This window comes from Rhinopithecus roxellana, chromosome 10, assembly GCF_007565055.1.
Source record: "Rhinopithecus roxellana isolate Shanxi Qingling chromosome 10, ASM756505v1, whole genome shotgun sequence".
Taxonomy (NCBI): domain Eukaryota; kingdom Metazoa; phylum Chordata; class Mammalia; order Primates; family Cercopithecidae; genus Rhinopithecus; species Rhinopithecus roxellana.
The window spans coordinates 4,885,130-4,902,440 of NC_044558.1; the positions used below are offsets into that span (position 1 = coordinate 4,885,130).

The 17,311-nt window shown below is 42.0% G+C and overlaps 1 protein-coding gene across 1 annotated transcript; it reads left to right on the forward strand.

The window, feature by feature from the left end:
* Positions 1–220: 220 nt before the first annotated feature.
* Positions 221–10,468, forward strand: FGF23 (fibroblast growth factor 23). The gene is made up of 3 exons (XM_010359148.2): positions 221–570; positions 6,629–6,732; positions 8,101–10,468. Exons 1-3 carry the CDS (start codon positions 360–362, stop codon positions 8,539–8,541), a joined length of 756 nt encoding a protein of 251 aa, XP_010357450.1. The 5' UTR covers positions 221–359; the 3' UTR covers positions 8,542–10,468.
* The last annotated feature ends 6,843 nt before the right edge of the window (positions 10,469–17,311 follow it).

The following is a 17,311-nucleotide window of genomic DNA, read 5'->3' on the forward strand; positions in this document are numbered from 1 at the left end:
CCCAGAGTGGCAGATAACTTTTGCCCACGCGTCATTCATTTTTTGGAGCGTTGGCTTGAAATTGAGGGGTGTGTGTGTGTCTGGAACCGACGTGCCTTCCGTGTGCCTCCGGGGTCTTTGCACTTTCTTTCAATGGGCTGATTACAACACAGAGGATGTGGACAGTGGAGTTTTTCCTGTTTGATGTCACACTGCTACCCTTTAAAAGTCTGATGGCAAAAAGGAGGGAATTCAGTCTAGGATCCTCACACCAGCTACTTGCAAGGGAGAAGGAAAAGGCCAGTGAGGCCTGGGCCAGGAGAGTCCCGACAGGAGTGTCAGGTTTCAATCTCAGCACTAGCCACTCAGAGCAGGGCGTGATGTTGGGGGCCCGCCTCAGGCTCTGGGTCTGTGCCTTGTGCAGCGTCTGCAGCATGAGCGTCATCAGAGCCTATCCCAATGCCTCCCCACTGCTCGGCTCCAGCTGGGGTGGCCTGATCCACCTGTACACAGCCACAGCCAGGAACAGCTACCACCTGCAGATCCACAAGAATGGCCACGTGGATGGCACACCCCACCAGACCATCTACAGTGAGTAGGACTTCAGGCTGGGAAGAAGGGGAGCGCCCCTGTTGTCCATCTACAGGGGGCTTGGGGAGGTTGGGGACTAGACTGGAGGGCTAATCCAACCCTCCAAGCTTTCTGCCCAGGAACCACTTATTGTCTCTCTCTCTCTCTGAGTGTGTGTGTGTGTATGTAAATCTTAGGGGAAGATTCTGTCACTCTCCTAATTAGTATTTGCTGGTTTTTCTAACATGCATACTTTTCGTTTTAACTAAAACCCTTCCCACAGTAGTAGCCATATTCCCTTTGCCCCGTCAAAAGATCCAGAAAATGTACTGAAAGAAAAGCAAGGAGTCTAAGAGAAAAAGAAGCCAGGCAGATCAACAGACACTAAGTTTCAGCTCCTGGACTTCAGGCTGGGTTAACTAGGCAGGTTGGAAAGAAGATTCCTGGGTCATACCCAGACTGTAAAGATAAATCTGGGGGCTCTTTCCAATTCTGGCCTTATAAAAATTCTTAGAAAAATGTATTAAACACAGACTGTCCAGGTATGTTGTCTTGGCGAGAATGGCCAAGTATACAACCCATCCACCCATCCATTTGTCCATGCATCCATCCATCCATCCATCCATCCAACAGGTTTAAAGGCTGTTTCAGATACTCAGGTGCCCAGGTACCCAGTACGCATGGTGATTCTTCTCTGTGGAACTGAGAGGTGTCCAGTCAGTAGCAAGTCAAGCTAGTTAGAAACTTCTTGGCAACATGAGACAACTGGAATGTTTTTAAAGATCAGGTTTGTGGAGAATTGGATCACAATCCACAATAATCAATCCATTAGCAATGATTCAAATGAGGGCTACTTTGTGTGCACCTGTATTGGGGTAATGTGGTGGGAGCAGGGATATTGAAAGAGACTGGATCTTCTATTTTTAAAAAACATGTGAAAACACCTCTAAGGATACAGAAAAATGCAAACTGATCCAATATAGCTCAAATTAAGGGAAAGAAAAATTAGTTAGACAATCTCTAACTAAAGAAAACATAGGTATTATGATTTGCCTTTTATTGTTGTAATAAGTTAATTATTTTTGCTGTGACCTTGCTGTGTGTGAGGCATTCATTCTTCTAGGAACCAAAGGTCCTTAAACCTGGTTGCAAGATATATAACATGCAAAATTAAGTTGCAAGATATATGACCAGCGAAATTGACAGTTTAAACCTCCTCAAGTGCTAGATGCATATTGACAGGAGATAAAAGGAGAGAGAAAAGTTCTCTCTGAATACCAAACAGGTTCCAGAACTCTAGAGGATATAGTAAGACTCAGGAGTCAACATCTTGGAAACCAAGTTTGAGTCTCGTGGCAAAAATTTCAGCTAAATCTGGATATACTTGATGAACCCAAAGTGTTGTTCATTTTATTCAATGGATATTTAACAGGATCTACGATGTGCCTGGCATTCTATCAAGCTCTGTGACTGAAAAGTAAGACACAACCCTTCAAGGACCTTGTGGTCTGCCGTCCTGCCTTGTCAGCCAGCTCACTACCAGACTTTTAGGAAATGCAATTTTGCACCTCTCATGGAGGGGCCACTCTTACCCTAATTCAAGACTGTATGTGATTTAAAATGCAGAATAGTAGATTATGGTAAATTATTTTGATTCTCTTAGATGGAAAGGGTGGCATCCAACTAGAGAATGTTTATACAACTTTTCTCGAATCCTGGAATCCCATTGCTGAAAGGAACTCCTTAAAGACGTTTCCTCCTGAACAAGAATTAGGGTAGAACAGAACAGGCTGGCTACGGTGGGGAGTGAGTGTGAAGAGTCGACCTCCTGGGCTGGCAGTCTGAACAGTAGACCTGAAGAGTCGACCTCCTGGGCTGACAGCCTGAACTGTAGGTTTTTCCTTGAAAACCCACCGCGTATCAGGCCCCAAGGGATCACTGAGTGCTAGTTGAATTAAAATGACTGAGAAGCAGCAAAACAAATGGAACTGACTTCAGATCTTTAAAAACAGAAATACGGTTTTGTTTTCTTAGACACAGGCACTAGCTAAACATTGCATCTTTAAAGAGTTAAATGTGAATACGGGGAGGGGAACTTAGGGTCAGGGGAGTGGGAGAGAGATCTGCTTTTCCTAGTCTATGTAGATAACTTTTTGTACTGTTCAATCAGTTGTCATGTGTATTACGGGGGAAAAAGTGCAGGAAAAAAATTACACAATACAATTAAAAGTTACCCAAAAGAGGCCAGGCGTGGTGGCTCATGCATATAATCCCAGCACCTTGGGAGGCCAAGGCAGGAGAAACACTTGAAGTCAGGGGTTAAAGACCAGCCTGGCCAACATGGGGAAACCCCGTTTCTATTAAAAATACAAAAATTAGCTGGACGTGGTGGTGCGTGCCTGTAATCCCACCTACTTGGGAGGCTGAGGCAGGAGAATCGCTTGAACCCAGGAGGTGGAGGTTGCAGTGAGCCGAGATCACACCACTGTGCTCCAGCCTGGGCGACAGAGTGAGATTCCATCTCAAAAAAAAAAAAACAAAAACAAAAACAAAAAAAAAAGTTACCCAAAGGAAAGAGGAAAGATGAATGCACGGAGATAAGAATCACAACTAATTAAATGTCTGGTGAAGGATTTGTAATGACCTCATCAGTGACTGTTAAGCCATGTTTTCCCACTGACGGAAACCTAAAATGTGAGGCGTGTTTCTTCCCCTCCTAATTATCCATTTCTAGTGAATTCTGGTTCATCTTATTATTTTGCTGTAAGAAATTCTTAAGAGTTGAGTGCACGACCCATCTTTGGGTCATTGGACTTGACAAAATGAAATTATCTCCTGCCGACCAGATTCTTCAAGCTCTCTTGGGACTCACAAGCGCTGCTGCCAGGTACCCCTCTGATGTCCCTATCACCTGTTTCATGAACAAGGCCATCCTCTGACTCCCCTTTATCCTCATTATATGGAACCAGCAAGAGAGAGATGTTTATTGCCCCTGGTAATATCACTTCCTAGATCCTGATATTTTCACTTCCTCCATCTTCCCCACAGGAACTTTCTTTACTTGAAGCTGAGTTACCGTTGGGCTCCTTAAGCCTTCTTCATACATTTTTATTTTGAGGTGCTCAAAGCACTTCACTACTCTCATCTTATTTATCACTTACTGGCCACAAGAGTAGAACGGAGTAGATAACTTTCTACTCGTATAAGCAGAGGTTGAGGCAAAGCGGTAATAGTAAAACTTACTAGCATTTAGGAAGTACTTTCGAAAAGATAAAAACATTATCTCATTATGTCTTCAAGAGGTCCAAATGAGGTAAATGTTTCTGCCATCCTCATTTTATATGTGAAAAAACGAGAGTTAAAGAACTTAAATAACTGGCTGAAGGTCAGACAGGTAGTAAAACACCTAGAGGACCTCTTGACCCCAAATCCCACGGTCCTCCAAGGTCACACACAAGCAGACAGCTCCGTCACTGAAGGCTAAGTCCATTCAGCCTGCTCAGCTCCAACAGGCGGGGCGGGGGGCTCCGGCAGTCAGTGGTTTGTTCCTTCCTTCTGCGAAATTCTCCCGTGAATCTGTGCAGACTGCGAAAAATGCCTTTTGAAAGCGCAAAGGAAAGAAACCGTGACTCTCTCACGTTTTCTACACTTTCACATTGACTCACGTTGTTTGACGGAAGAGTCTGTGTCCCTCTGTACCAGCTGCTCACAGCGACTCAACCACTGCCGGAGGTTTTCTAGGGGGACTGGCTCTGGAGACCAGGACCATGTGGGCCATACGCACTGCCCACACTGACCCCAAGCATCAGGCCAGCACGCCTGTCAAGGCCTGGGCCCGGCATAAACAGCAGGTCAGAACACGCCATGTGATGTCCTCTGTTTGTGCGACACTTTCGAGTCGCTTTTATCACCATTATCCCATTTGATCATCACCCTATGAAGTAGGCAGGACAGCTATTGTTCTATTTCACAGCTGAAGAAACTGAGGCTAGAGTAATAAGTTGCCCAAGGCTGCAAGGTCAGCAAGTGGCACAGTTGGGACCAAAATCCAAGTTCCCTGGTTCTTGGCGCCTGGCCCAGTGCCTCTTCCCCGAGCCCTCAGCGGTGCCGTGACTCGTCCTCACTGCCTGCAGCATGTATTTTAGCATTTGATGTTGTCTTCGCAGACTCTTAGTGATTTCTGCTGGAGGCTTGCTACGGGGTAGTAGGAAGAAGATGTCTCTGACCTGAGTTTCAATCCTGCCTTAGTTTCCTTATCACTTAATTAGGATATTGCCGCTACCACTACTACTACTACTAATAATAATAATAATTAGTACTAACAATATAACATTTGTTTTGAGAATTTAAAATATGTAAAGTGCTTAGAGTGCAACCACTCAAAGACCATTACTAAATGTAATTTTTTCCCAATTAGACTGAAAAGTCACCAGAACAAAAACCATGTCTTACACGTTCCTTATGTTTCTCCAAAGGTTTACCACAAAACTAGCCATACATTTGAGACACATAGGCAGACACCACTGTGGAGGAACTTAAGCATCCTTTGTGCCTGTCATACCCCAGTCCACCTTCTGGAAGCCTCCCTCAAGTTTCCCCTCAGCCAAACTTTCAAACAAATTAACTTATCTCTTTGGCCCTCTTCCTTTCTCACCTTTCTGGGGCTTGTCTCCACCCTCATTCCCTCTGTTCCACGTCATTCCAATTTCAGTTCCTATCATGATTTCTACCGAGCTAGTATCGAATTATTGCTGCTTATTTTCCTCAAAGGTCCTTGTATTGAGCCTGCATGGGATGGGAGAGGAGCTTTGGGCTTTAAATCATCCCCAGGAGGCTCCATCACTTGCTAGGCACAGACATTGGGCATTTACAACCTCTCCAAGCTTCAGTTGCAGAAGAGGAATTAGAATCCCTGCATGAGATTCTAGCTGCCTCCCTGGGGGCTATGAGGTCAGATGAGATGCACCTGGAAATTCTGTGATAGGCAACTGGAAGTGGCCCCAAAGACCTAACGTAATGATTTTTAACAGAAAATGTCAGGTAATTAAACAACATTTGGGGGAGAAGTCTTGCTGAATTATCACTCATGCTACACGAGTATATGGTCTAATTGTGCCTTTGCCACAAAACAGAAAGCACACTTAAAGCCGTTATCAATTACTTAAGAGATAGGTCATGTGAATGGGTTTCAGGCTCTTGTGGGAGACAAGCTTTTGAGACGGGACACTGAAAGTCCATGAGGGATGGCACCTGGAGGAGTCACCACCAAGTGAGAAAATGACAAAGAACCAACCCAAGAAAAGCCCAAGAAGAAAATTCCATCCATCACTGGTATTGATTCAACACAAACAGTTACGCCCTCTGCTCCTAAGTAGCTCACTCTAAGGAAGGCGCTAGATAGGTAGACTCAGTTAAAGCAAGGTAAATGGAATACGTGCTGTAACAGAGGCGAAGGCACTGTCCTGAGGAGCTGAGAAGAAAGAACAACTGATTTTGAATGGAAGGATGAGGAAAGTCTTCATAGAGATGGTGACGCCTGAGCCTGGTCTTGAAGAATGAGTGACTTCAGTAAGTAGAGAAGGAAGAGGGAGATCAACTCTAACATCACTCTGTACACATACTGGGTGTTGACTGATTAGTATTAGACGATTACACAGACATCCAGGTGGAGAATCAGACTCTGTGGACAAGCTGGATCCTTGAAAGACATCTCAGCATAGATATAAAAATCACAAAATAGAAGGCATGGAAGAATGTGACTATCACCAGAAACATTCAAAGGCATTAGTAAGGCAAAAGGGAAAATAGGTAGAGAGAGAGAAACGTGTGTTCAGCACAGGTAGAAGAATACCAGGAGCTCAGACTGCCCCATACAGGCAGCAAGATGAAGCAGGAGGTGAATGACTGCATGTGTGCTGGGGGCAAGAGAGAATGTCACAAGCAATGCTGAATATGTAGAAATGAGGCTGGATTTAGGGGTGTTGAAGTCATCATCACCCTTAAAAATCAATCCAGGGAGGTTTCATGAAGGTGGGAACTGGATGCTCAACGAGTCTGCCCTGCCTGGTTTTCTCCATAGGTGCCCTGATGATCAGATCAGAGGATGCTGGCTTTGTGGTGATTACAGGTGTGATGAGCAGAAGATACCTCTGCATGGATTTCAGAGGCAACATTTTTGGATCAGTGAGTTTCTTTTTTGTGTTGGTCACCATATGCAAACAATTAACCTAATTTCTTTGACAGGACATAGATTTTTCTAGCTTAACAATTCCATATGCAGTGTACCCTGGTTTCCACTGATTCAATACCTGTTTCCACTGATACTTCATGCGGTCCAGGTATTGAATGTTCAGGTTTAATAGCTGGGGTTTGAACTTAGGTAGTCTGGCTCCAGATCCCAGGCTCTCAGCCCCTAGTCTGCACTGCCCACTGGAACCCGTTTTTGGATCTAGCACAGGCCCTGGTATGTAGTCGCAGGTCCTCGAGTCATGTCAATTCATATTGTAAAGTACATTAGAAAGGGTGAAAAGCCATTGGTGTCTTCTTGGTTCTGGGACTAGCTGTGACTTTAGGTAAATCTCCTCACTTCTCCAAACTTCAGCATTTTCACTTGGAAAAAGTGAAGTGGAATAGACCACGTGACCTGTGAATCTCCCTCCAGTTAAAGATTTTTAATTAACTCCTGCCCCAATTGTGATCGCTATTCATTCAGATTGGTAAGCAAAGGACTTCCCAAACTAAAGGCTGTTGGCCTCTTTTTGAGGATTTTGAGATAGTAAAATAGTAGGACTGCTTATCTCAGGATTCTCTTACCACCACTCTTGCCCACGAGAAACTCCACAAGAACAGAGACTTTCTGTTTGGCTTTCTGCTACATCCCAGCCCCTACAATAGTGTCTGGCTAGAGTAGGGGAAAAAAAAATCAGTTGAACAACTACTGAAATATAGGTAACTAACTAAACATCTCTTGAACCCATCTAGGCATGTAGACAGTCCTGGTCTTTAAACTGCTTACTTTGCGGAGTTTGAGGATTAAAAGAAATAACATGCAAAGGCCTTCGTGGGGCACTCAGTAGAACCCAGTACTAGTGGTAGAGGATTCAAACCCAGCTCATTTGTCAGCAAAGTTCATGTCTCCAATCCCATCAGTGCCCTCATTCATGTTTGACCCTATAAACTCAATCCCCTCTCCTTTCTCCAGTAAGGAGACAAACCCAAGCCAATTTTCAGCCAGCAGAGACTTGGAAGAGGTAGAGGGCGGGAAGGAGGAGGTGGTGCCTACTCCAGGAAAACCACAGGCCAGGCCAGCCCGGGCCTCCAGGCAGTAAGCGGAGCCCCAGTAGTCTAGTCTCTGAAAGGGGGAACTATAGTCAGGGCTTGAGCATTCATCAAAACCACTTGACCCCAGCAGGGAACAAAGGGGTGAAGGCTCGACGCCCTCAGCACTTCAGGGCTACAGGCCGGCTGGCACAAGCGTGTGGCCCCAGGAGGAGCTGGGGGTGGGTGGGCCCCACGGACCAGCCTTCACGTGGCTCGCTCTTGCTCTTCCAGCACTATTTCAACCCGGAGAACTGCAGGTTCCGACACCGGACGCTGGAAAACGGCTACGACGTCTACCACTCTCCTCAGCATCACTTCTTGGTCAGTCTGGGCCGGGTGAAGACGGCCTTCCTGCCAGGCATGAACCCACCCCCCTACTCCCAGTTCCTGTCCCGGAGGAACGAGATCCCCCTCATTCACTTCAACACCCCCAGACCACGGCGGCACACCCGGAGCGCCGAGGACGACTCGGAGCGGGACCCCCTGAACGTGCTGAAGCCCCGGGCCCGGATGACCCCGGCCCCGGCCTCCTGCTCACAGGAGCTCCCGAGCGCCGAGGACAACAGCCCGGTGGCCAGCGACCCGTTAGGGGTGGTCAGGGGCGGTCGGGTGAACACGCACGCTGGGGGAACGGGCCCGGAAGGCTGCCGCTCCTTCCCCAAGTTCATCTAGGGTCGTTGGAAGGGCACCCTCTTTAACCCATCCCTCAGCATAGCAGCTCTTCCCAAGGACCGGCTCCCTTGACGTTCCCAGGATGGGAAAGGTGACAGGGGCAATGTATGGAATTTGCTGCTTCTCTGGGGTCCCTTCCACAGCAGGTCCTGTGAGAAGCAACCTTGGAGGCCCAAGTCATGGGGTTTCACCACCTTCCTCACTCCATAGAACACCTTTCCGAATAGGAAACCCCAACAGGTAAACTAGAAATTTCCCCTTCATGAAGGTAGAGAGAAGGGGTCTCTCCCAACATATTTCTCTTCCCTGTGCCTCTCTTCTTTACCACCTTTAAGCAAAAAGAAAAGCAGTGGGTTCCTGAGCTCAGGACTTGGAAGGTGTGGGAGAAGAGGCGAGCCAGAGATCCCAGAAGCTTCCCCACTGCCCTGTGCATTTATGTTACATGCCCCAATCCCACTGGCATTTGAGTGTGCAAGCCTTAACAGCCGAATGGGGCAAGTTGATGAAAACACTACTTTCAAGCCTTCGTTCTTCCTGGAGCATCTCTGGGGAAGAACTGTCAAAAGACCGGTGGTAGGCTGGTGAAAACTGGACAACTAGACTTGATGCTTGCTGGACTGAGACAGGAATCATAATAGAAAACAGCCTCTCTACAGGGTGAGCACCCCGTGTCTCACTGTCTCCCTCTCTGCAGCCACAGCCAGAGGGCCCAGAATGGCCCCGCTCTGTTCCCAAGTGGCTCATGATACAGCCTCACCTTTTGGCCCCATCTCTGGTTTTTGAAAATGTGGTCTAAGGAATAGCTTTTATATTGGCTCACGAAAATCTACCCTGCTAGGATTTGCTTTTCAAAATGGAAATAAATTCCAACTCTCCTAAGAGGCATTTAATTCAGGCTCTACTTCCAGGTTGAGTAGGAATCCATTCTGAACAAACTACAAAAATGTGACTGAGAAGGGGGCCTTGAGAGACTGGGGCCGCTCTGGGTTAGGTTTTCTGTGGACTGAAAAACCGTGTACTTTCCTCTAAATGAAGTGTTATCAAGGACTCAGGGGGAAAGAAATCCAGTAATCAGGGGGTATGTTATAGAAGTTATGAAAAAGCAACCACATGGTCAGGTTCTTGACTGTGGTCTCTAGGGCTCTGCAGCAGCAGTGGCTCTTGGATTAGTTAAAACACTCCTAGGCTGACACATCTGGGTCTCAACCCCCTTCGAAATTCTTGGTGCCTTAGATGAAGTCGGCTTTCAGTCCCAGGAGCACCAGTGCTATCTGGAGGAAACAAAGCTTCCCAGAGCAAGCAGTAGAGGCGCAGAGGAGCACCAGGCAGGCGGGCCTGACGGTCAGCTCTCAGCCCAGCCTTACCCCATTACTGCGGCTCTTCCTGTAAGAGGACTCCATTTTCCTACCTCTCTTTAAAAGACCACCTAAAGGACAGAATATTAACAAGCAAAGTCAATTCAACAACAGCTTCTTCCCAGTCACCTTTTTTTTTTCTCATTGCCATCACGTACTAACCTTATACTTCTATTCTTTCTAGTTATCAGAGAAACATTGGGCAACTGTTTTTACCTGATGGTTTTAAGCTGAACTTGAAGGATTGGTTCCTATTCTGAAACAGTAAAACTATGTATAATAGTATATAGTCATGCATGGCAAATATTTTAATATTTCTGTTTTCATTTCCTGTTGGAAATATTATCCTGCATAATAGCTATTGGAGGCTCCCCAGTGAAAGATCCCAAAAGGATTTTGGTGGAAAACTGGTTGTAATCTCACAAACTTAACACTCCCATCAGGGGCTTTCTTTATGGCAAAGCCATAATAGTTCCTACAATTTCTTATATCCCTCATCATGTGGCAATATTTATTTATTTATTTGGAAGTTTGCCTATCCTTCTATATTTATAGATATTTATAAAAATGTAACCCCTTTTTCCTTTCTTCTGTTTAAAATAAAAATAAAATTTATCTCAGTTTCTGTTAGCTTATCCTCTTGGTAGTATTACTTAAAAGCACATTGGAATATAAGAATAGAAAGGATTATGGGAGGGGAACATTAGGGAAATCCAGAGACAGCAAAATTGAAAAAAATGTGTTAGAATTTTAAATTTTTCAAAGATTTCTTCCATCCATAAGCAGACTCAACAATTTTAATTGATCTAGACAGAATTATTGAAGTTTTATCAATATTGGATTTCTGATGATTCTAACCCTAAAGTGTTTTCTTTCTTTTTTTTTTTTTTTTAAGACGGAGTCTTGCTCTGTCACCCAGGCTGGAGTGCAGTGGCACGATCTCGGCTCACTGCAACCTCCGGGTTCAAGCAATTCTCCTGCCTCAGCCTCCCAAGTAGCTGAGATTATAGGTGCCTGCCGCCATGCCTGGCTAATTTTTGTAATTTTAGTAGAGACAGTGTTTTACCATCTTGGCCAGGGTGGTCTCGAACTCCTGACCTCGTGATCCACCCGTCTCAGCCTCCCGAAATGCTAGGATTACAGGCGTGAGCCACCGCGTCCAGCTGTGTTTTAAGAGGGAATTTTTATTTGAAAACTACACACCAACACAACCACATCAGCATTTCAGTAAACCAAATGCTATGCACTTAACACATACACAGTGTTACTGTCCTGTGAGATTTGATAGCGGGACACCAAGAGAATGAATCTACATTCTGAGAATGGTGTTCCCAGAGTTCCTTCTTTCAGAGGGAACTATGAAAAGGAGAGACTTTACATACGCGCATGAGCATTCACTACAGGTCCTTGGCCAAAGACTGGGGAGCACATGCACAGGGTAAGATAGAGTGAGTCCCACAAACATTGCCTGCTACAGCAGTAGGAGATAGATAGCGAGCAATACCAGAGGCTATGCAATGCTGAAACACGTTAGAAATCCAACCAAACCCAGGTGAAGAGAACTTACTGAGTGCCTCAGAACTCAAAAGGCTGTTCTTATAAGACTAAGCCCCAGAGGCAGGGAGTATATCCTAAAACTAAATTCAAAACTGAAATAGACTTGCTGTAAGAGAGAATTATACCAATCCTGGCAAAACTACAAGGATCTGCCAATAATTTAACTGACTGCCAAAATAGAACTTAACACCTTTTAAAGGAAGAGGACATGATTCAGACTTAATACATGGTATCCTATACAATCAGTAACAGTAAAATAAAATAACTGAACATGAGAATAGGAAAAAAACATGTGCACAGTCAACAGAAAATGCTATCACTAGAAACTAGTAAGATGATCTAAAGATAAAGAAAGCTAATTTAAATTACCTTACCTGAGTAACAGAGAATAAGTTTTCTAAAAATGAGTAGAACCTCAATGATCTGTGAGACCTTATTAAGCTGTCCAACATATGAGTAAGTTGAGTCCCAGAAGAAAAGGAGCATAAAGAATTGGGGAGCAAAAAATATTTGAAGATATGTTGGCTGAAAATTTCCCAATTATTGGTTAAAAACAAATGTACTAATACAAGAAGCTCAGAAAACTCCAAGCAAGACAAATGCAAAGACCACAATTACGTATACTGCAGTCAAACTGTTAAAAATCAAAAATAAACAGAAAATCTGAAAGCTACTGTAGACAAATGACACTTTATATATAGAGGAACAGCTATAATAGTGGTGGATGTCTCGTAGTAACAATGGAAACTAGAAAACAATGGAATGACGCATTGAAAAGGTTGAAAGAAAATAAAAAACTACCTACCCAGAATTACACATACAGCAAAAATATCCTTCAAAATTAAGGTGGAATAAAAATGGAGAGAAATTATTGCCATGTTGAAAAGGAGTAACACCAGATGGACATTTAGAATTACAGAAAGAAAACCATCATTAAATGTGTGAATACATTTAAACTATATATATTGTATACCTTCTTCCCCGATTTCACTAAGACACTGCTTAAGGCAAAAATTCTAACACTGTATGCAGGTTTTGTAACACATATAGATGTAATATATAAGGCAAAACTCCCACATAGGACGGGAGGATAAATGAAACAATGTGGATACAGGATTATAACACTGTATGTAAAAATCATACAATATTAACTCTAGACTGTGATAAATCAAGGATGCATATTGCAGTCCCTAAAGCAACCACTAAAATAATCACAATAATAAGTCAAGAGTGGTGATATGCACCTGTAGTCCTGGCTTCTCAGGAGGCTGAGGCTGGAGAATCACTTGAGCATGGGAAGCAGAGGTTGCAGTGAGCTATGATCATACCACTGCACTTCAACTTGGTGACAGAGTCAGACCCTGTCTCTAAAAACAAAAAATTTAAAAATAATAATAATTAAAAGAGGTGTAGGTAAAAAGTCAATAGAGATATTAAAATAGGATACTAAAGAAAATTCAATCACTCCAAAGAAGAGAAGGAGGAGCTGTAGAATAAAAATCAAATGGGACAAACAGAAAAATGACAGACTAAACCAAATTATATCAATAGTTACATTAAATATAAATGGGCCAAACACTATAACTAAAGACAGGAATGGTCAAGTTGGATTAAAAAAAAATACCCAACTATATGTTTTGTACAAAACACACACTTAAAGAAAAGAATGGAAAGATACATAGTGAAGACATTCAATATAAAAAAATAGGAACTTACTATATTAATATCATAGAGAATAGGCTTCAAGTGAAGGAATACTGCATAAATAGAGGAACAGTTCATAATAATAAACGGGCTAATTCATCAGGAAGACATAAAACTCCTAACAACTCATGTCCCTAAAAACAAAGCAATAAAATACATGAAGAAAACTGACAAAACTGAAAAAATAGACAAGTCCAAATATTAGAAATGTGAACACCCCCTCTCAGTAATTGATTAAGCAAATACACAAAAAATTAGTGAGGATACAGATATCTGAACATTATTATTAACTAACTTCATTTAGTTGACATGTGTAGACCACAAAATCTAACAACTACAGAATACATTCTCTTTCTGAGTACAAATTAAACAGCCATCAAAATAGATTATATGCTTGGCTGAGAAGTCTCAATTCACTGAAAATTTCAAAATCTTACAGAATATTCTCTCCTGCCATTAAATTGGAAATGACCAAGCTATTTGAAAAAAATCCCCAAATATTTTCAATCAAATAGTACATTTATAAATAATACATGAATCAAAGAGCAAATCAAAAATAAAATTAGAAAGTACATCTAACTAGGCCGGGCGCGGTGGCTCAAGCCTGTAATCCCAGCACTTTGGGAGGCCGAGACGGGTGGATCACAAGGTCAGGAGATCAAGACCATCCTGGCTAACACAGTGAAACCCCATCTCTACTAAAAATACAAAAACTAGCCGGGCGAGGTGGCGGGCGCCTGTGGTCCCAGCTACTCAGGAGGCTGAGGCAGGAGAATGGCGTAAACCCAGGAGGCGGAGCTTGCAGTGAGCTGAGATCTGGTCACTGCACTCCAGTCCGGGTGACAGAGCGAGACTCCACCTCAAAAAAAAAAGAAAGTACATCTAACTAAATGACAATAAAAATATAACATACCAAACTTTATGATACACAGCTAAAGCAGTGCTTAGAAAAGCTCTATAATTTAAAAACTTATATATAAAAAGAGAGAAGGTTAAAATCAATTTAAGATTATTCATTAAGACTCTAGGAGGACATAAAAAACAAATTAGGTCCCAAATAAGTAGACAGAGGATATAATAACAGAAATCAATGAATTAGAAAAGAGACAACAGAAAGGTTAGTTTCAAGAAAAAATTAATAGAACTGAAAAATTATTTGCCAAGAATATTAAGGAAAAGAGAAACTATAAAATACCAGTATGAAAAATGACAGAGGGTGGCAGGTGTGGTGGCTCACATCTGTATAACCCAGCACTTCGGGAGGCTGAGGCGGGTGGATCACTTGAGACCAAGAATTTGAGACCAGGCTGGTCAACATGGTGAAACCCTGTCTCCACTAAAATTATAAAAATTAGCCAGGCGTGGTGGCAGGCACCTGTAGTCCCAGCTACTTGGGAGGCTGAGACTGGAGAATCGCTTGAACTCGGGAGGCAGAGATACAGTGAGCTGAGATCATGCCACTGCACTCCAGGTTGGGCAATAGAGTGAAAACTAAATAAGTAAATAAATAGTTTTAAATATTGTAAAAAGAAAAATAGCAGAGGGGATATCACGAAATAAATTAAAAAGACAATAAGTGAACATTAAAAATAACTGTGACAATAAATTTGACAATTTTGATGAAAGAGAAAGTACTTGAAAAATCTAAATTTATAAAAACTGACACAAGATGACACAGAAAATCTGAATACCTCCTATTTTAAAAGTTAAATTATCAAAAAATTCCCGCAAACAAAACTCCAAATTCAGATAGTTTCAGCAGCAAATTCTACTAAACATTTCAGCCAATCCTACCCAAACTTTTCCAGAGCATTATCACCTCTTAACCTGTTATATAATGACAAAACAACTTTGACTTCCAAATGTGGCAAAGAAATGACAAAAAAAAAAGAGAAAAAACCAACTACAAATTAAAAATATTTGTGAACATAGATACAAAAATATTTAACAAAATATAGCAAACCAAATCCAACAACATATAAAAATTTTAATAATACAAGTTGAGTTTATTCCAAGTAGTATGAAAGACTGATTTAACATTTTAAAATGTAATTCAAGATATTAATGAAATAAAGAAGAAAAATAGTATCAGTTCAATAGACACAGGAAAAATTAGACAAAGTTTAATATTTATTTATGACAAAAACTTTCAGCAAACTAGGACTGTAAGAGAACTTTCTCCACCTGACAAAATGCATCTACGAAAATCCTACGGCTAACATCATATCTTAAGACAGCCTCACAACCTGATCTGAAATTAGGAATAAGCAAAAATGTTTTCTTTCATTATGGATTGAGTTTCCCTTTTCTAAAATGCTTGGAACCAAAAGCATTTTGCATTTTTTACTTTTTCAGATTTTATAAATACATAATGAGATATTCTTAGGGATGCGATCCAAGTCTAAACATGAAATTCATTTACATTTCATATGTACCTTATATCTGATGGTAATTTTGTACAATATTTTGAATAATTTTGTTCATGAAACAAAGTTTGTATACATTAAACCATCAGAAAGCAAAGGTATCACTGTCTCATGTCAGTGCTCAAAAAGTTTTGAAGCATTTAGGATTTCAAACTTTTGAATTAGGGATGCTCAACCTGTACTTTTATTTAATTCTGCTGGAGGTCTTAGGCAGTGCGATAAGGCAAGAAACAAACGGCATACAAATACAAAAACGTCTCTACCTTGGGAGGACATGATTGTCTACGTAGAAAGTCCTAGGGTATCCACAAAGCAATTACCAGAACTCAACTAAAGCTAAAAATTTAGTAAATTTAGCTACACACACACACACACACACACAAATTATGTACCAGCAGCAAACACTGAAAAGTAAATTAAAATGTAAAAATTCAATTTATAACAGGGTCGTAAGCATAAAATAGGAACGAACGAAAACATAAAATAATTAGGGACCAATTTAATGTCATACATAAATATTACAAAACACCCATGAGAAAAATTTGTTATATCAAGATATACTGATTTGGAGGACTCAGTCTTGTTAAAATGTCAATTATTCCACATGTACATTCTCAGCAGCCTTTTTAAAATAGAAATGAACAAGCTGACTTAAAAATGTATATGGAACAAGATAATCTAACTATATTACACGTGCATAAAACAACCTCACTGGGGCAGTGTGGAAAGATGCTGACTGACCCAAGAAATTTTGGAAATAGCCGGGCGCGGTGGCTCAAGCCTGTAATCCTAGCACTTTGGGAGGCCGAGACGGGTGGATCACGAGGTCAGGAGATCGAGACCATCCTGGCTAACACGGTGAAACCCCGTCTCTACTAAAAAATACAAAAAAAAAAAAAAAAAAAAAAAAAAAAACCGGGCGAGGTGGCGGGCGCCTGTAGTCCCAGCTAATGTAGTCCCAGCTACTCAGGAGGCTGAGGCAAGAGAATGGCGTGAACCCGGGACGCGGAGTTTGCAGTGAGCTGAGATCTGGTCACTGCACTCCAGCCTGGGCGACAGAGCGAGACTCCGTCTCAAAAAAAAAAAAAAAAAAAAAAGAAAGAAATTTTGGAAATGAGTGAAGTCTCCAAGACTAACGGCCAAAAGGAACTGCACATAAGCATCACATTGATGAATACAGATGGTCACATACAGAAATATTTATAGCTACGTATACATACGTGGATTAGTATACACACATGTATTTCCTTGTTCTGTTAGCTGAGAGGGCCTAAAGAAACACCTCCTCAAGAGTAACGAGCACACCTAGCTCCCGTCTTGGTTTTTAAAACTATTCTCTAATAAAAGGAACCACAGTGCCTTGAAGAAATGGCTGGTTCTAGGAATGGGACACAAAATAGGCAAGAGGAGCCTGGAGTGTCTAGTACTGACAGAAAGTATATCTGTGTTAAAACAACAGCAACAACAATAAAAACAAGCCAAGTTGATGGGGGTATTTCAAAGGAACACAAGAGCCAACTGAAAGAGCTCCCAATGGCTAAAGCTGGAGCAATTTGAGAAACAACAACAAAAAGTGGCATGGGATTATAACCCAAAGTATAAAATCACTATTCACAAGTCCAAAATGATATAAATGATTGAACAAATAAATACATAAATAAGGTAATAAGAAAAAAATCATCCATGAAGAATTCCAAATAACTCGTAGATACTCCCTCCTCAAAAAGA

Coding starts and splice junctions, on each gene's coding strand:
- FGF23 (XM_010359148.2), top strand. CDS start 360: ATGTTGGGGGCCCGCCTCAGGCTCTGGGTCTGTGCCTTGTGCAGCGTC. Junction 571..6,628: donor ACCCCACCAGACCATCTACA/GTGAGTAGGACT, acceptor TTTTCTCCATAG/GTGCCCTGATGATCAGATCA. Junction 6,733..8,100: donor GAGGCAACATTTTTGGATCA/GTGAGTTTCTTT, acceptor TTGCTCTTCCAG/CACTATTTCAACCCGGAGAA.